The sequence below is a fragment of the Amphibalanus amphitrite genome, unplaced genomic scaffold, assembly GCF_019059575.1.
Source record: "Amphibalanus amphitrite isolate SeventyFive unplaced genomic scaffold, NRLGWU_Aamphi_draft 000661F_arrow, whole genome shotgun sequence".
Taxonomy (NCBI): Eukaryota; Metazoa; Arthropoda; class Thecostraca; order Balanomorpha; family Balanidae; genus Amphibalanus; species Amphibalanus amphitrite.
Window position 1 is genome coordinate 71536 of NW_024882155.1, and position 20645 is coordinate 92180.

At 50.2% G+C, this 20645-nt stretch overlaps 1 protein-coding gene across 1 annotated transcript; it reads left to right on the forward strand.

The window, feature by feature from the left end:
• Positions 1–1496: 1496 nt before the first annotated feature.
• LOC122364190 (endothelin-converting enzyme 2-like) lies at positions 1497–20410 on the forward strand. The gene is made up of 15 exons (XM_043334328.1): positions 1497–1900; positions 5648–5786; positions 7464–7628; positions 10164–10312; positions 10644–10706; positions 11199–11408; positions 11694–11821; positions 12181–12284; positions 12523–12749; positions 12992–13160; positions 13461–13584; positions 15229–15484; positions 17487–17582; positions 18103–18179; positions 18563–20410. The coding sequence occupies exons 1-15, from the start codon at positions 1613–1615 to the stop codon at positions 18663–18665; spliced, it is 2298 nt and encodes a 765-aa protein (XP_043190263.1). The 5' UTR covers positions 1497–1612; the 3' UTR covers positions 18666–20410.
• Positions 20411–20645: the final 235 nt, after the last annotated feature.

Sequence of the window (20645 nt, forward strand, 5' to 3'; positions counted from 1 at the left end):
CGCCTATGGACGATGCATGGAAAGAATCGATAATTTTTTATGGTTTGCCCCCCCCCCAAAAAAACCTCTGAGCTGGATCCGCCTCTGCGTATCGTAAATGTTCGTACAGTATAAAGTACGCACTACGCATGGACAAAACTACGTCAAGGACAAAAGTACGCATGGCAAAAGTACGTACAACTACAGACTACAGTATAAAGCACGAATGGATAAAAGTACGTCAAGGACAAAAGTACGTATCGAAGAAGTAGGGGAGAGTGGGGCTATTTGTTACAGGGGTATGTTGTTACAAAGCAAATATCATTGAAGTTAGTTCATTGAATAGGTTGGCCGCTAAGTGCAGAAAACCAAAAAGTGTAACGCAAGCCCCACTCTCCCCTATTGGCGCGATATCAAGAGCATTTTCAAAGATATTTGCTTTGTAACAACTTACCCCTGTAACAAATAGTCCCACTCTCCCCTACGTATAGGTGGATTATTAAGTACGCTGGACAAAAGTACCTACCTACGTCAAGGACAAAAGCACATATCGTAAAAGTGCGTACAGCATAAAGTACGTATGGATAAGAGTACGTCAAGGGCAAAAGTACGTATCGCAAAAGTACGTCGAGTATAAAGTACGTATGGAATAAGTACGTCAAGGACAGAAGTAGGCGTATCGCAGAGGTAGGTACGTACCTACAGTACAAAGTACGTATACCTAGAAAAAAAGTACGTCAAAGAAGAACATACGCATCGAAAAAGTACGTAAATTATAAAGTACGTATATCGCTAAGGTAGGTACGTACCCTTGCTGACTTGCGTAGATGTCGCAATCGGTCGCAACTACAGCGAGACATGCTGATGCAGTGCAAACGGTAGCAGACAGCAGTAGTTTCCCCTACCAAAGTGGTGGTTTTCTACCACAGATGCTCGTCGAGGTCGGAAATTCCAAATACGCATTTACTGGATGGATGTGTAGATTGAAACATTGTGCAAATTCCCGCATTTTTAAATAGGTATTCCATCTTCCCTTCTATAGCTATATTACCTAAGTGCGCTAAAAGTAATGCCGTCCATAGAGACGTGGCTAATTGCCCCACATGATCGGGAAAGTCGAGTTCGCAACATCCACGTAACATTAGTGTTGATTCACAACATGTGGACTTTCCTTTTCTGATACTGTTCCGGTCGGGGTACCAAGACGGTTCTCCGATAAACAGTTCGGGCCTCATGACTCGAACGTCAAACTCACGACGATCAACACGATCACTTAGCACCACCCGGCTTCCCAATTTGCGGCCGGGCGCAAACAAACAGTGCTACCCCGGTCAGAAACTGGGTGGAGTCGTGCATTCCACACTGCTCCCCGCGCGCTGTTGCATTATAACGGCTCGCGGCCAGTCTCCCCAGCGTTTCCTTTATCGCCGCTGCCGGCGCTGACGCCCGGCCGGCTTTCTTAGTTCCGCTGTGGCCGACCCGTGGCGCTAGTGTAGGGCAGCCAATCCTCGCCGGTCGCCAGTCTGGCCGGTGAACGTAAAGGTGGGAGTGTTCTGTGATTCGGGGTCGACTGCAGCGGGCGGTGGGGCGACCGGGCGTCGCGACCGCCTCGAGCTCAGTGACACAGTGCACGATGAGTGGCAAAGTGGACGAGAATGGTGGCCGGTTAGACGAGTCCCCGGAGCGGGACGCCATGCTGGACGGCGCAGAGCCCCGCAAACGGTCACCGGGCCGGCTGTCGCGCGCCACGGACGCGCTGGGCCTGCCGTGCCGCTGGGCGGTGGTGCTGGTGGTGCTGGTGATGCTGGTGCTCGTGCTGCTGGCGGCAGTGATCGCGCTGGCGGCGAGCTGGCCGTCTGCCCCGGTGGAGAAGCCCGTCAGCCGCTGTGAGTCGGTTCACTGCCTGAGCGCCGCCGCGCAGGTGAGTGACGCGGCCGGCTATCGCGGCGTGCCCAGCTATCGCCGTGTGGACCGGTGGCGGGTGACGTCACGGGCCGTGCCGTCACCGGGCGACCGGTGCCGCTCTCACCGGCCGGGCCCCTCAGGTGCCGGCGCCCGCGCCCGCGCCGCCTGGAACGTGCACTACACACGTGCCACCCGCCGTGCGCCGCCGACCGCCACCAGAGACGGCAGGGGCCTTGGCAAGGTCTTAGCATTCCCGGTCAGATGTTCGGCTCTGAAATGGTCTCGTCAGCCCAAAACGACCTAAGCCAAATGAAGGATCTTATGTACATATGTAATTATGACGATGTTCGACTGCTTTGTTTGAAATTTACACTTTCGGATGTCTTAAAAGTAAAAGGTAGGCATTTGCTTTAGCACGTCTAGTGTCGACTCACCGTTGCCCAGCCAATAAGAGATTTCAGTAGATACACATTTCGGAAACGTAACTAATTTCTCACAAGTCGGCCCGGATAGGGTACCTACCTAGAGCGAGCACGGTACCTAGTGGTACGATAGGCAAGGCATAGGCCCGTAATCGTTCTGCTTTCGGTCAGCGACAAATGTCCAATTAAATATCAAAGTTCAAAAAGACTACTTCGCTTGGCCTCCTATTCCCTAGCACGCAGTAGGTACGACATAAATTTTACTGGAGCAATATCGGAAATATCACGAACCCGCGCTGACAAAACAAATGAACTGATCTCCCTTATTTGGCTTATTATGTGAGCATTGTGATCACCGCAACTTAATTGTATCGTGCTTCGTATTTTTTGTTGGTAAGGCAAGTCCCAAGATAGTCCCCTTTGGTCTAATCTAATCAGCAAAGCAATAAGACAATTTTAGTGCCACGGGACAATTTCAGAGCCATGGGATAGGGGAGAGCGGGGCCAGTTGAAACACGGGGTCAGATGAAACATGGCTTTATTTTCAACAGTATGCAACATATGGCGTTGCCGACACCACTGCGCATCCACGCTCGACCACTTCCTTTGTCATCGGCGTTTGGGCGGCAAACGGACGGTAATTTTGATTTGACACTTGTTTTTGTGTTTTTGAGGGGCGTTTGGGAGAAATCGCTTTTATGAATATTTTGTGATATCTCATATACCTTTGTTTGCTGAAAGAAGAACTCCTGGCTCCGGAATAACACCTTATTTGGCCCTTCATTCAGCATGATGCCGTCCCTCCAGCTCGTTTGACATGTGCTTTACGGCGCGTGCGAGATGGCGGGAGCGGATGGGGTCAATTGAAACGCTTCTCTGAGGGTCAGTTGAAACAGGGCCACAGGCCGTTTCAATGGACCCCGGTGACCTTTGCAATGGTTATTGTTCAGGGGCTGTAAACATTAAAGGAAATAATCCACCTTTGAAATGAGCTTTTAAACTGAAATAGTAGTTCAATAGAGCTCAATTTTTGACCCCTTTTTCTCCAGCCTTTTGCTTGAAAGCACACTATAGCCTGAGATATTTCTCATTTTCCTCATCCGCCCATTTTACCATAGTCTATGCACTTTATGTCACCTATTATGAGGAACTTTGCACTTTTAGCTTTCCAACGACCTATTGAATGTAGCATTTGGAAAAGTAAACCGGACAAAATATCTCCTTAAGAAAGTGGCCTTAAAGAGGAAAACATCCCATTGTTAAGGATAGGTGCAATTGACCCCATGGGCTGGTTCAATTGACCCTCGCATCGGGGTCATTTGAAACGGGCGTAGAGCTGTTTTATAAGCATGCGTTTGGCAGCAAAATATGTTTGAAACATAATTTTACATATCTTAACCCTCGCCGGACCTATTGGTTTTCTACATACGCGCCGGCCGAGGGGGGGGGGGGGGGCGGGTACGACCCCCCCCTCGCCGTTTCGCCCCTGGTGGAGCTAGCGCGTCGCGGAAAAAACGAGCGTGTGCGCCGTTACGAGACGCAGAGATTGGTACCCGATTTTAAGGTCCTAGGTCAACCGGTGACCTCTGAGGTCAGGTCAAGTGCCCCAAGGTACGGTTCAGTTTTTGGTGAATAACTTCGCAAAAAACGGCCGCAGAGCGCCGATTTTGGCAGCATCGTGTTCGTCTCGCTCAGGCGCGTCGAATGATATACTTTTTGTCCGGGTCAGGTCAACTTGGGGTGTTGACCTCAGGTCAAGGTCAGGTCAGCACCCCCAGGTCACGAAGCTGGTCGAAAGAGGTCATGTCGCATATCATTCGATTCGGCAGGTCTTCCTGAGTCCATTGGAGGCTTTCCCGACTCGCTAGCTCAATTTGATCAAGAGTTATTGACGAAAAACTAATATGACCTTGATGACGTCATAAATGACGTCACGCAAGGTCAACATTGCAAAAGTGACGCATCTAACCTTGCAAGGAGTGCATCAAATCACGATTCTGTGTGCTTGAGATAGTTGGAGATCGTTCCCGGCGCCAGAATAGCAGTTTGAATTTTTCCCCATTGACTTATAATGGTGAGGTCACGAAAATGACCTGACCTCATATGACCTTTAGGAAAAATCCGAGATATACAAGTTGTGGGACTCAGAATGGATACTAGATCCTGCAAGTTTCATTTCCCTGTGACATCTCCTCTGGCAGTGAGGGCGTTGCGAAGTTGCGACATCTGAAGACCGTGCAGAGGTTCACTTATGACGTCATAGGTCAGTGACCTGACCTGACCCAAAAATGCGGTTGGTGTCAAAAGATCCGGCTTGGATCAAAGGTCAGGTATGCCAAGTTTCAGCTCTCTATCGCCAGCGTGTTCGGAGCTATCGCGAAAAAACCCTATGGGGGGGGGGCGGCACCCGCCCCCCCCCTCGGCCGGCGAGGGTTAAAATAAAGCCAAAAGAGCATATTTTTTCATGGCATTGGGCATTTTTCGATATGACAACTATATCTCGCTGTGCATGTCAATATATAAAAAGTGGTTCAACTGGCCCCGCTCTCCCCTAATATGTGGCATGTGGGATTGGGTCGAATCTGAGCCCATCTGGCCCGTCCTTGGGAAAGTGTCACTTGTGAGGTAGACCACCCATTAATTACCAATGCCACTAAAGCAGTTACCCCAGTCCCAAGTTTCCAGTTTGCCTCCCCGCGGTGAATAAATGGGGTAACCGCCCACCGGGACGATGGTAAGAGTAGGGTACGGACGGGGTTTTCCTGAGGATGGGGGACGACGCCGTGGTTTAGTAGATGCTATTAGCATGGATGAGATAATAGTATTACTTCATCCATATTCCATGCTATTAGTTTAAAATGTTGTTAGGTGGGTACTGGGTAGGTATACTTACCTAAACTACATGGTACATACCGTGCGGATTTAAGTAGATACCTACCGAAAATAAAGTTCCGTTCCAAATTTATTGCACCTATGTACCTACTGCCGCACTTAATGCTTTTGCGCCTTCATTTCGTGACTGTAGTCTTATCAGCCATTTCCAATTTATTTCGTGAATGAGTCATTAGCCTTAGCACGGTAATTTCGTAAGTGACAAGTCCCATTTGCCCTTGCCCGTTTAGGTTGTGATTGATGAGTCCCATTCGTCTTAGCACGTTCATTTCATTAGTGACTTCCAATTGTCATTGCCCTTTTATTTTATGAGCCAGCACCACGTCAGTGTCTGTTCATTTCGCCAATGAGTCCCATTCACCCCTGCCCATTCCGTTCGTGAGTGAGTGATCAGAGTTCAGGCCACCAATCGTCGATGTTTGATGTTTGTGTCGTTTTGTACGCTTCAGCTGAAAGCCGGCGCGGTCGGCGATGACGCCATGGCGTGCAACACGTTCTGGGAACACAGCTGCTCGGCCTGGATGGAGCGCAACCCCATACCGGCCATCGACAGCGAGTGGGGCGTCACTCAGAAAATGCGCCGCTCCGGTCAGTATAGCCGTGTATACTGTGTAGCCCTCCTAGAGCTTTGTCATAGAGGACCCGAACAGAAACGCTGGCCTGTTTCATTCCTACCCCGAATGTAAATATCAAACAAATGTTAGCTTGCCTACATTTAGCATAGCCAACAGGAAGTACCGGAAAAAAATGAGTACCTTCATCGGTATCTTGGACGCACATTCAAGGAAACTGTGCTGTAGGTCTGTTGGTAGAAGGGGAAGATTGTAACGAGCCATGGATTAGCTTATCTAATCGCTAGTTGCCGAGGATTACAGGAACGGCGAGACGGATGAGATAGGTAGATATGTCGCGAAATTGGACGTCCGATCACCCCTCCCCGCTATGCGTTAACGGCTGCGAAAACGCCAGTAAGGACGAAGCTAAGTTTGCGTAAGTTTGCACTAAGCATCCCAAAAATCTGATTTATGTGTGAGCGTGGAAGGAATTCAGTTTGATAAACGCAAAGGTGAGTAACAGTCACGCTCACGTGAACCGCTTGAAGCAGTGACTAAAAACTCACAAGGAAATGGTCACGTGACGTGTGACCAGGCGGCAGGCTACATCATTCATTTCTGATACCGTCACGTCACACATCTGACTTCCGGGAAGGCAAGCTTTGTCAAATGTTACGTCAGCTTGTTACGATGGGCGAGCCAGCTACTGGAACAATTGGAACAACGAAGGAGACAGGTCACATTTTCCTAGTTTTGCCGTTTTCGACAAATCGGCGCGTGACTTGTCAGTAGTCAACTAATAGGTACAGCTAGGTATACCAGGTCGTCGCTGCGAATGCCTTTTTCGAGATGTCCTAGGCCTATGATAAGTTTACGAGCTATTCCTGGTACCTACTAATAAAATTTGTCCAAGAACGTCAGAATGGAAACAATTTAGCGTCCATCATCTCCATAGTCTGCTGACCTCTGAACTTTCAGTAGAACTTTCTTCAAGATTACGGACGCTCTCTCAAACGCCGTTCACCGATTGTCACTACGACTACGTGACCCAGGAGCCGACTCAGGGAGGGGCATATTCCTCTCCCGCCTGGACGAGTTACGTCATCATCGGAACACCGCCATGGCGCGGGCTAAGATTCAGGCCCCACCCAGTGCAAGGGAGCAGCTGCCGCGATGGATAAAACTTGGAACGGTCTGGCTTCGTTTTGGGTTCAACAGTCGGAGCTCGGAGGGTTGCTTCACAGCCAGATCGGTTGAGCCCACAGTAATTGGTAGTATTAGCACAAATCGCTGCCGTAGCTCCGCTAATGATTCGATCTAGATCTCGCTGGGGCTTACAGTGCCCGGTCGAAAACAGTCGGATAAGTGTAAAAACGGTCAGATAAATGTTCAAAAAAGTCTTAACATCAGCAATCTAGGTAAAGGTCTATAACCAACTCATCCCATATCCCATAACTATTCATGGCTTGCATTTTTACTCGCTGCTGGCTAAGAATCCGCCAGCCTTCTATTCGTTGAGGGAAGAAAGAAACCTCTCGGTTCCAGCACTCTCCCAACTGAATACTGAACAAAGAGACGAACAATGGAGCCATGCCATAGTGTGATGTGAGTGATCACTTGACTGTGATGTGTGACGTGTTAACTGTCATTGTGTGACTCTGTCTGACGTGGCCATGTGACGTTGTGCGACTATGTGTCGTGTTGCCGACAGCCGAGGAGCGTCTGCAGAGGATCCTCTCCACTCTGCCGTACGTCGAGTCGCCGCGCTCCTACCTGTGGAAGCTGAGCGCTCTCTACATGGGCTGCATGGATCGAGCGGCGCACCCGGACCGCTCCGACCTCGCCACCAAACTGCTCGGAGTGGTCAGCAGTCTCGGTTAGTGGCCCGAGCAATGGGCGGATCATCGGCTCCTCATGAGACTCGAACCAATGCGTTCAGAGACTTCAAGAAGCATGTAATCAATTTTACCGAAGGCATTGTCATTCGCCTCACTAGCCCTTAGCTTTGTAAGTGGCGCAGCCAGGGGGGGGGGGTCAGAGGGTCAGCTGACCCCCCCGAAATTTGTCAGGGGCCCGCTCGAGAGAGAGAGAGAGAGAGAGAGAGAGAGAGAGAGAGAGAGAGAGAGAGAGAGAGAGAGAGAGAGAGAGAGAGAGAGAGAAAGAAAGAGAAAGAGAGGGGGATGTCCTAATCTAATCGGACGAGCCCGCTTCGAGAAATACCTACTGGGACACCACGGGCCCCCGGGAGAACGGGCCCGGGCCCCCTGGGTGGATGGGACCCGGGCCCCCGATGGATGGTGTCCGGGCCCCCGGTGGATGGGTCCGGGTCCCCGGGAGAACGGGCCCCGAGCCCGGGTGGACGGGGCCCGGACCCCCGGGAGAACGGGTCCGGGCCCCCAGGTGGATGGGGCTCGGGACCCCCGGTGGATGGGCCCGGGCCCCCGGGAGAACGGGCCCGGGCCCCCAGGAGAACGGGCCCACGCCCGAGCCCCCGGGTGGATGGGGCCCGGGCCCCGGCAGAACGGACCCCGAGCCCTGGGTGGACGGGGCCCGGACCCCGGGTGGATCGGGCTCGGGCCCCCTGGTGAACGGACCCCGGAGCCCCGGGTGGACGGGCCCCGGAGCCTCGGGTGGACGTGGTCCGGGCCCCCGTGTGGATAGGGCCCGGGCCCTCGGGTAAATGGGGCCCGCTAGGGTGACCCGCTTGCTCCGCAACGCGAATAAGGGGTATTTTCGATCGGTGGGCGTTTGGCTGCTATTGTGTCCGTACTCCGTGGGTTATGTATCCGTTTCGGTCGATTGCCTTTTGACGGCTAAGTATTTTGGTTTGGGAAAAATATCCATCGCATCGAGGTGCTCGTGTCTGATCACCATGCGTTCTTCTATAGAACATGCCAAGTGTATTTTATAACATAGGTTAAGGACGTAATTTATTTAGGACGTAAAGTTACCTATTGAAAAATGAAGGCCATCGATGAATTACTTATATAGAGGTTTGAAACATTTATATTTTTAAGAATATTGTTGCTCGTCATGCAAAAGCGATGATTGGATCTTGGACAAAATTGTATGCTCTTTTCAACTATGCCATTTTCAATAGTCAACCGTGCCAGGTTATGCAGCAAAACCCGTGTAATTAAGTAAGTCATGAACAAATTATGTTAGTTTTGATCACAGATGATGTCTTTATACATTTAGGCGAGGTCGGGTCAGGTCAGGTAAGGTCAGGTCAACCAGTAGGGATCGTGACGGGTATTCGTAGTGCATACGTGTCAACCGCCTCTGACAGCTTCGTAACATGTTACGAAGGCACCAAAACTACTTCTTAAATGTTCAAATGGCTGCTAAATTCGAATTCAGCTAACAAAAACTAGCCTAGAAACATGCATAGCTTGAAAAGTGTACTGAGGTCCTCATAGGTCAATGACCTGATCTGACCTTCAGGTGACATTGACATCCACCCTTAGGTATGCATGGGAGCAACATCAAATCACATGTTTGAACGCTTGAAACCACGAAAGGACTGCAAACGCGCCGCTAATGCGAGCCGGCATACGCCGAACCACGATTCTGGCCTCGGAACATGGTCTCGGAAAGAAGGTTAAAGTTTATTTGGGTCAGGGTCATGAAAATTCTAGGATACGTGTAAAATTGATCAACGCGAGGGTACTAAAAGCTACGTTGCGATCAGCCGCTTTTTACGCGAGTAATTCGCGAAAAAAAAACTTTAGGGGGTTGCATCAACCCCATCCCCCCTGTGCCGGCGAGGGTTAAAACTTCTTGTGAGCGAATTCACGTACCTAATGAAGAAGAATAAGGGCACAATCTACTACAGCAGCCAATAGGTGACTTAGGACAGGCACATGGAACTAGTATCTTGTCCGACAGAAGCAGGCAACAGTTCCGATTGCATTTAGGTATGCTATGCATATTGCGGAAGAGGCACATTTCGGCCTCGAAAGATACGAATTCTTACGTCATAGTAACATATTTCTGTCGTGGTCAATTTGCGTAAAGATTGAACACCGGGTGATATCCGAGCTATTGTTCTATCCACATTTTCTTATTCAAACTCGCTCAGGGTTATCGTGCAGGTAAAGGGGGCCCGCTCAGCAGAACGTGTATGAAATATGGAGAGATTCTGAAAAATGGGTGGGGGCCCGCACACTAGGGGGCCCGCTTTGGAGGCGATGACCCCCCCGAAACAAAATCCTGGCTGCGCCACTGAGCTTTGTCATCTTAGGACACAAATAAAAAATAATTGATTGGATAACTTAACTTCATTGTGCTCTAATAAATCAAGTTCCGATTCGATTCGGATATTGAGCGATAGCAAAAATCGATAAATTCCTGACATTGAATCATCCCTCCCTCCCGACTCGGAAGGTGACCAACGCTTGCCGTCGTGCAGGTGGTTTCGAACCGCTAGGCAAGTTTGAGCGGCAGCTGTGGAACCCGGGCGCCGTCATCCGCCAGCTCCACGCCGACCACAACATCGACGTCTTCTTCAGGATCGGCGTGGTGGCCGACCCTGACAACGGCACCAACAACGTGCTGCAGGTGGGCGGCGTGATCGGGGAACGGTGCTCCTCAGCAGCACCGTCCGGTTCTGAAGATGGTCGACACGACTGGACAATAGCCAGGATACTGACCTCACTACCGGACGGCACTGACTTCCACGATCAGACAATAACGTGGCCGGGCTTTGTAAGCTTCGATCTTGCATCGGACAAATCACTCCAACAAATCGACCACGAAAGTGCGAATGATGCTTAGTCCGTACAACTAGGCTCGGTGTGCACATATACTTTCCGGTGTGCACATACTCGTTCGTATATCGGTGCAGTGTGTAATGTGATATGTGAGTAACGTTGACATTGTCCTGACGCAGATATCGCCGGGTGGCTTCGGCCTGCGGGATCGTGGCCACTACTTCAGGGAGCCAGACGACCCGGTAAGTGGTGCCCACTGACAGAGAGGCAAACACAGTAACGGCGGAACACCTTCAATTAAGGGGGGGGGGGGCACTGCCGACTTTTGGTCCCATGATTCTTACCATGCAACGCCCATAGGGCTAATGTTAAAATACCAAAATCAAAGGACGGCACGGTGCCCCGGTGCCCTCCCCGTTCCGCCGCCTATGGGCAAACAGGCAGCCGCAAAATGGATCACTTCGGATAGTCCTACTCCTATCTATCGTTCAAGATATGTCGTTTCCTGCTGATCATTTTGTGAGACGTCAGGGTCTGCTAAATGCGGCCCAATTCGCCTCCCTCCGGCTCCATAACCACTGGTCAGGTATTCACGAATGCCAGACCATGGTCAATCAGGCGGATCCTGCTTCACAGAGGCTTGTCCTCTGGTCGTTTGAAGTGTATTGTTTGCGATGCCCTCTCTCTGTGCTTCTGGTCTGTAATGCCTCCGATCCCCCTTTCTGCGACACCAGGTGGTGACGGCGTACCAGCGCTACATCCAGGATGTCCTGCTGCGGATCGGCGTCACTGTAGACAGCGCCGCTCGGTTCGCCAAGAACATGTTCCACTATGAGAGGCGGCTGGCGGAGGCGTCGCTGGACCCGCTGGAGAGGAGTGACCCGGCCAGCACCCCGCACCCGCAGCGGGTCACTGTTGACTGGCTCCGCAAGGAGTCGCCTCAGGTGGGTACCTGCACTCAGCAACGGCAGACCACGGAAACCAGCTTGCGGATTGGGATGAAGTTTTTTGTCCACCACTACGGTTTGAGACCGCATTCGGAAAATGTCAGTCAATGTCAAGTCGTCGCTGTCCTTGAAACAGTTTTCTGCTTAAAGCATTCCTAATACTCATAACACATGTGTATCAGAGTGAAAATCTCAGGTTTGTCTGTATCAGTAAATGTTACGGCTGAACGTTGCCGTGTGTTGTCTACCATGGAGTTGCGTATCTTGCCCTGGTGCCGGCAGATTGACTGGTTGAACATCCTACGGGACGTGTATCCCGCCGGGAAAATCACGATGGAGACAGAGGTCGTGCTGCCCGACCAGCAGTACGTCCTGGAGGTGTCCAAGATCGTGTCCAGCACAGCCACCAGGTAAAGAGGTCCGTCCAGTCTGCAGGCGAAATGTGTAAGGCATTGACGATACCTAAACTTAGGACAGATCCCAAGAGTTACGCAAGCTGATAGCACGGTAAGCTCGATCAGGAAATTCTCTGAAGAAGCCCATTTTGACGAACGCCGAATGACGTTGTGACATTCAAAATACATCAGGCAAGATTCCTTTGACCCAACAAAAATCCTCACCGGCAGATTTGGCTATGTGCCACTGACAGATGGCCTGCATGCTGATAGCTGTCTGTGGAGCACAAAGCACCCCCGTGTCACCTACTGATAACTGCCTGCGCAGCGCCGGTGTGCCGCCGACAGCTGTGCTAACACCCGCGGTGTTGCAGCTCGATGAACGAGTACCTGATGTGGCGACTGGTGGACGGCTACCTGCCCTACCTCCCGGAGGCGGATCGCGCCGCGCTGGACGTGCTGCGATCAGAACTCACCGGTCAGTCTGGCCGCCGAGCCCCGACACAGCAAACCTGAGCATTCTATGGCCCGCGCATTACATGTCCGGCATTCCACGGCCTGCGCCCTCAACGCTTTAACAGGCCCAGATGGAATAACCTCTTGAGCCATTATTTGTATCAGACTTTCTTGTGCGTCCCATTATGTTTCTTCTCGCAGTTTCCACGCTTATGTCTATCTGAATTCAGACGTTCATGTCCCTCTCTCATTTCGGACAGGTGTGAGGCGCCAGCCGCCGCACTGGCTGACCTGTACGAGGATCACGCGCCAGCTGCTCCCGCTGGCGGCTGGAGCCCTGCTGGCGCGCGACGAGCCGTCGGAGGCGAGGGAGCACAGTCAGCGGGCGGCCACGGACCTTTTCCAGTCGCTGCAGCAGGGTCTGGGCGGGGCGCTCACCTACAGCCGGCTGGTCAGCGACCGGAACCGCGCCGCCGTGCTCCATCAGGTGCAGGAACAGAAACAGACACAGAGAGGCTTAGCGAATAGACGTGCCAAACCGCGCCGGCGCACTGCATCAGGGACGGAATAGATGCAGGTGCAGGGATAGACAGACACTGACAGGCCGATGCAGCCTGCACAAGTGCATAACACATAGCTCTTTCTGTGCGGTATGCACCTGTTTCTGCTGCTTCTGTCGCCGACTTCAAAACACTCAGCACTGATACTGAGACTCTCCCTTGCTTTCAGATATCCAGCGTTGACCTGGTGTGCGGCTACCCGGCCGTGCTGCTGGAGGACAAGCTGCTGGACAAGGTGTACTCGGAACTGAACGTCATGCGGCACAACTTCTTCGACAGCGTGCAGGCGGCCCGGCGCCACCAGAGGATTATTGAACAGAAGGCCTACCTGGTACCCGGTGAGAGCGGCTCACAGTGCAGTAACGTGTTACTGTCGGCCGTCGGGCCACGAGGACACGTCAAATGTCCGACTGAATTATGCCATTCACCTGGGAATTTCTTTCGCCGACGGCAGAGGTCAGGACCTTCGCAAAAAGCCATGCAGAATAACACCGAATGCGAGCACGTGAATGACCCGATGGTCTACAGTACTCTACAGACTTGTGTTCTGTATTTACGGCGTTTCAGAACCAACCTTCTAGGTAGGTAGGTGGCGTCTTTTCCAATGAAGTTGACGTGTTCTTTTATTTGTGTTTTAGGTCAGGAGCAGGAGTTGGAGCCGCTCCTGAACGGTGCGTCGGTTAGCTACAGCCAAGCACATCACACGGTCGTCGTACCTGATTACCTCCTGCAGCCGCCGCTCTTCGAGCCCACCTACCCTCCGTGAGTGAAATTATTCTAGTCCTCCTTCCTTCCGTGAGTAACTGTTGAAGCCCTCCTACCCTCTGTGAGTGACGCTACTCTTCCAAAACTCCCACCCTACAAGAGTGACGCTCTACTCCAGCCGTCCTACCCTCCGTGAGTGAAGCTCTGTTCGAGCCCTCCTGAACTACGTAAGTGAAACTTTTCCGAGTCATCCGGCTCCTACCCTCCGTGAGGGACACTCTGTCCGAACCCTCCTGCCATCCGTGGGTGGGACTGTGTTTGAGCCCTCTTATCCTCCGTAAATGACCCTGTTTGAGCGGGTGCGTATTATTTAGGCCAGGGTTCATAATGTCCAGGGCACAATGTGTCCAGTGCTCGAAATGGCCAGTGCCCTGAATTGGCCAGTGTTCACATTGTCCAGGGATTACATGGTCCAAATGTGGCCAACTGGCTGCAGATAGGGTAAATTCAAAGAGGCCAGGGTTCATAATGTCCAGGGCACGATGTGTCCAGTGTTCGAAATGGCCAGGGTTCATAATGTCCAGGGCACGATGTGTCCAGTGTTCGAAATGGCCATTGTTCATAATGTCCAGGGCACAATGTGTCCAGTGTTTAAAATGGCCAGTGCCTTGAATGGGCCAGAGTTCATAATGTCCAGGGATTACATAGTCAACCCAACCCAACCCAACCAAACCTAACCTAACCTAACCTAACCTAACCTAACCTAACCTAACCTAACCTAACCTAACCTAACCTAACCTAACCTAACCTAAGGTAATGATGTTTGCCTACCAGGGATAAGGAAATAGTTTCTCGCATGAATAGATTGCAAGCAATAGTAAATCAAATATTTTTAGGTTAAGTGGTTATGCATCAGGCTTCAGGCCTTCGGCCTGAAGCCAGATACATAACCACTTAACCTAAAAATATTTGATTTACTATTGCCTGTAATCTCTCCTAAGGCATTGCCTTCGGCACTGCACTGCTTCGCATTGAGCTGGTTCCGTGTTTTTTACATAATGACGTCACTTTCAGTGACTATGTAATCCCTGGACATTATGAACTCTGGCCCATTCAAGGCACTGGCCATTTTGAACACTGGACACATCGTGCCCTGGACATTATGAACCCTGGCCATTTCGAACACTGGACACATCGTGCCCTGGACATTATGAGCCCTGGCCATTTCGAACACTGGACACATCGTGCCCTGGACATTATGAACCCTGGCCTCTTTGAATATACCCTATCTGCAGCCAGTTGGGCCGCATTTGGACCATGCAACCCCTGGACATTATGAACTCTGGCCCATTCAAGGCACTGGCCATTTCGACACTGGGCATATCGTACCCTGGACATTATGAACCCTGGCCAGAATGAATGCTCCCCGTTTGAGCCCTCCTACCATTTGTGTGTGACCCTCAGTTGCAGCCCTTCTACCCTCTGTGAGTGAAACTCTGTTCGAGTCCTCCTTCCCTCTATGCTCCATGAGTGGCATATAATATACTAAGCCAAGTCGTTGTCTGCATTTGTCGATGGTTCTTGTAGTTTATGTCTTTTACCTTGTTGGGCGAGGAAGTTTGCATTAAAATGTGTCACAGCTTCTTTAAGAGCTCATTGCGATCATAATTGACTGAACCGTAACAATGCTCCTTTCGCCAGTCCTTTCAAGTACGGAGGTCTGGGCACGCGGCTGGCAGAGGCCCTGCTCGCTGCCATCAAGCCGGGCAGCCTGGCGCTCGCCGAGGAGGAGACCAATTCGACAGCCGACGGCGGGGACACGATGGCCCACAACCGGGAGACGTTCCGACGCTGCATTTCGGCGGCGCTCTCCAAGTCCCAGCTTGAGCCGCAGACGGTGGCGAAGGTGACCACGTCGGCCTCCGACCAGGTCCTGGCTCTACGGCTAGCTCTGCAGGTGAGCACATTGACAGCTTCTAGTCGTAAGGTCCGATACACTAAAGGTTAGGATCAAGTCGACGTCAGTTTTGACAATTACATATCCGCCATCGCCTTGACAATCGTTCAGCTGACCATGCCGAGGTTTTTTTTTTAATCCATCAGGCATTAAATGTCGAGAGATGTCAAAATTCAGCGATGTCACTACACGTTTTTAACCATCGAATTCGATAGGATACCTAATTTCCCATGCAAAATGTATTATGAATTCCGTTTTCAATCACGGCACCACCTCGTTTGTTATTGCTATTACATTTGTCATTTTCTACATAGCTTCTACGTTCTTATACGCTATATACGTTCATCCTTATACGTTATATACGTTCATCCACTTATACGTTCATTCCTTATACGTTCATACGTTCATCCACCCTGTTCGTATAAATGTGATGCAAAACTACTAAGTAGGCACCACAAAAGCAAACATCATGAGACGGCTTCGTATATTGAATCAAAGATGGTGTTTAAAATAAATTACATCAGCCTATGGCACGAGGAAGCCTGGATGAAATATGTTTATCAAAAAGTTTATGAAGTTCCTTTTTCCCTTCGTTTTCAACCGTTTTCTTATTTTTCTTCCACCAAGTCTCCACCAGATTTGTCGCATACTCTCTCGATGGAAATCCAAGGAAGCTATCCAGAACGCCCAGTACGCCATCCAGATTCACTTCCACGTTGATATCGGGCATTCGTACATCGATCTCCGTGTTCGATGGGAATGCCGACAGGGAGTTATTGCTGTAGTTCAGATTTATCAGTGACTGAACACTTCCCGATGGATCGAGCACCTCTATTTTCGGCTTGCAGGTTAGCGAGAAACAATGATACTCCTTCCAGACGTTTTTGCACAGTACGAACTCGCCTGAGGCGTTGGCCACCAGTTGGGGCCAGTAGACAGCGAACCTCGCTCGGAGTACGGTGGGGCCCGTGTGAGCCACCGACACGTGATCGATCGTGTAGTCGCCCAGCCCGTACACCCGGATGTCGCCCACCCACCACTGCACCGAGCCGTTACCCGAGGCGTTCTTCAGCACCAGCGGGTCAAACTTGGCCCCGAGCGCCGGCCTGGCCGCCTCCAGGATACCCCTGATGCACGTGCTGATCGAGTTTAGGTTGCTGAGATCACACGGCAGGGCGGCTGTGGTCGCCACCAGCAGCACCGTCGTGAGGAGAAAGGCCAGACGCATGACTGGATTTTCAAGTCGAGACGATTCTGAGCCGAAATTCTGGCAGGACACCACTAGACGGCTTCACCAGCGGAGTTGGTCACGGTCTGACACCACGATACGATCAGGGGCACCACCAGATGTTGTTTAAAAGTGCGCTCTCTGAGTGAGCTCATCCAAATGAGCTGCAGCTGTTTACGAGCTCTGCTCGAGGAGCTGCAGCTGCGCTCGAGCTCCACCGGAGGAGCTGCAGCTCTGTATAAGTGAGCTGCAGCTCTTCACGAGCTGAAGGATTGCACTCCACCACAGAAGCCTCCAGGCTCAGCACTGATTCACCTGAACAGATGTGTATGAAACCCCCACCGCTCAACGTGTGACCGAATAGGGCTCCCCGCCTGTCAGAGCACTACTGAAAAACAGCCGGACGGTGACATTTCAGCGACATTTCGTGTCACCTTTCGGTGGCCTCGCGGTGCATACAGCAGGATACTTTACTGAGCTTTGAAAATGAATCTTCTGTACCAGGACAGGGTCAACTATTGACACTGAGGCGAGGTGCTAAATGTTCTGGTGGCAGTGAAACTTGAGTGTCCCATCGTGTGACGTTTTTTGTTTAATTCAAATTCACTCAATTGGGAATTTGAGCGTATTTCATCATCTGCGGTCGACTTGAGCGACGGCAATGCGGGTCAAACTCTACGGCAATGCCAATGCACGGAAAGAAATTAATATCCGACCAACTAAACTAAACCGACTCATGGACTGGTCCATTAATTGTGTGCTTTGTTGTTCCAGACAATGCTGGCGCACCTGGAGGAGGTTGGGGACGAACAGCTGCCCGGCTTAGAAGATATGTCGGCGGAAAAAGTTTTCTTTTCTGCCTTTGGCCAGGTGAGACTTTTTAGATAGCTAACAGGTTATTGTTGGAACTCGAGCTGATACGTGATTTTTCTGTTACAGCATATAGTTGTCAATATTAAGCACAACTATTTTTATAAACACAAAACTGCTGCAAATTATTTAGGGCAAACTTGCAGAAGCATCAACGCTTGGAGTAAATTTTTACTGCTGCCTGCAGAAAAACATGCATCATCGGTTATGAATTGTGAATGAATTTACCAACGTGGTCCTGGCAATGATCCGATTCGAGCCCTGTTGTGTTCTGGGTGCGTCCTGAGCTGATATGCCGGAAAAGGACTATTTGGCCGGCTCTACAGCGAACTCGCTGACGTCAATCATTGTGGAAGATAGTGGAAGACAGGCATGAAAGAAATACCCAATTTTAAGTTGTGTACCTAGCACCTGAGAGGCTCGCTGTAAACAACATGTAAGAGACTGTTTATGGCCACCCTTATAAGTAACATACAGTTCTCGTCACTTGTTTGTACCTAATGCTAATACCCGTTCACAGAGTTTGTGTTTGCACAAGACGGAGGAGAAGAGCCGGTGGGACGAGTTCACAAAGTTCAAGGTCGATGGAAAGGTCAAGTAAGTACCACCTATCATTTTCTCTTGCTTCCACAGTGCCTGTTTACGTAAAACAAGAACGCGAAAACAGCACCGTATGTGGTCTTATCTCGCCTTACTTACATAGTTTTGCCACAATCCTGTCTGTAAGCACTAAAAAGTGACTGCGGCCGTGCCACGTATGCCCAGTCTGGAGCTGACGGTGTCTCACCTAGCCTGTCCATGTCCACAGGCTGGAGCTTACAGTGCCTAACCTAACTTACCCATGCCCGCAGACTGGAGCGTAGAGTGCCTAACCTAACCTACCCATGCCCACAGGCTGGAGCTTACATTGCCTAACCTAACCTTCCCATGCCCACAGGCAGAAGCTTACAGTGCCTAACCTAACCTTCCCATGCCCACAGGCTGGAGCTTACAGTGGGGCAGGCGGCACCGTTCCGGGAAGTGTTCAACTGCAACGAAACGCACGCACATGTGCTCAAAGGACCGTGCGGCTTTTTCGTGTAAACGTGCGTGAATGTGCAGCCAGAGCGAAAGGAAAGCGAGAGTCGACGTTTTGCGTGATACAGAACCAGAAGTAGCTGACGCCTGAGGCGCGCACTTCCTTTTGACGCCGAAGGTAGGCGGTCATGACGAATGGAGGACATGCAGTGGGCCAAGAGCAAGTATGCAATGTTGTACGTCAAAAAAATGATTGCTGTGCCCGCTGGGGCATCCCAGTCCCAGGAACTCGGCGCTTTTTGCCGAGCTCCAATTATTTTTTGTCGCGTGTGTTGTTATTTGTTTCAAAACGTGCATTTCAATTTTTTGCTACGGTGCATCTGTCATGTCATGAGTAAGCGTGAGTGCGATAGTGAAGAAGGGAGTAGACTAACTTTATGCGTGGTGTGGGTGTAAGCTTTGGCATTTTAGAGCTTAGGTTCTATGTCATTGTAAAGGCGAACGAAATATGCCATCCCGATACCTAAGTTTGTATCGGACGAACAATGTCAGAATACGTGATTGTTTTTACTCTGTGGGTCTTTTTAGTCACTAATTACTCGCGAGGTAGGTACGGGAGAGGTTACTTGGAACATTTTTTTCTGCATCTCTCAGGAACATCTAGGATAACGTTTAACGTACATGCACTTTGAAGTAGTTAGCTACCTTGAAGATAGGATTTCTGGCTAGACTGCACGTTTTGTTAGGTAAGCTACGTCACAGGTGCTGCGCGAAGCATCTTTTTTATCGTTTTTGGATGGGCAACTTTTTTTTCTTGTCTGTATTTAACTGAGTTCATGAACTTCTAATGCTATCGACCTGCTGCATAATTTGCGAGAGATGAGAGGGACAAAGCTACTTCTTGCCACACACTGCACGAAGGATAAAAGTAAAACCACTTCCTATCGGTACTACACATCATTTTAACTACACCAAATTAAGTGCGTTCGGAATTAGTGCGTACTTCATTTTTAGCTTCATTTTCAGCATGATTTGAAGTCATTAAAAAATGTGTGAAATTGAACGGAGACGGCTGATCCATCAATCCCAATAAAAAACCTAGGATAAGATAGCAGCAATCGGATACGAAATGCCCTCCCTTGCATCTCCAATTGACAGCAAACTTTATACTCTCGTCTGTGCGGAGGTTCACGCGCGGCATCAGACTACATGCGAAATTTCCATTCGCGAATCTCCCTGGCAATAGAGCGTGCCAACCTTCCACTAGAACAATGCAACCATTTGTTCACCTTTTTAGGTTCCTCCGTTATCCTGGCTTTGCGAATAATCCAAATAAATAATAAAATCATTATTCCTTAATTAATGTCACCTGTGTCTGCTTCAACAGAAAATCGTGCAATCATGCTAAAAGCTAATGGTTTGTCCTGAGCTTCAGTGCCCGTGCCATATGGTCCAATGTTCATTATGAATGAAAGGTGCGCATACTTCGATTAAGCTTATTTTAAATTAAGATCTAGACGATCTCGTATGACCAGCAAATGCAAAACTCGGCGAGAACTCGTAAGGCAAATATGACTATGTGGTTCGAATAAATTGGGAAAATTGAGTCGTTTCCTCTGCGAGATGTGTCCCAACCTCCCATGTTTCATTTTCCCAGTGCACGAACGCTGTCTAGGTAGCCAGTGGCTGTTGTTCATGCGTGTGCCAAGTATGTCGTGTTCGTTTGACGTTTACGACGCGTGATGTCCAAGTGCACCAATGAATCCATGGTATGGTCTTGTTTTGTCAATAAACTGAAATTCGGAAACGAAGTGGATGTAAAGACAGCTGATTCCAGGAGATGAGTCGCAAACAGTTACAAATAAGTGGCAACTATCGCACGTTTGTTACCTTTGCGCATAAATTGCAGGCACAACTCACTGCCATCCAATCGTCACATACTTCTATGAACTTGCGTCGCCATTGTTGATATTCAAGCTGTCAGATCGCGCTACGCGATATCCCCGAATTTAATGATCGGAGGACCAAACTATGGCAAACTATGTA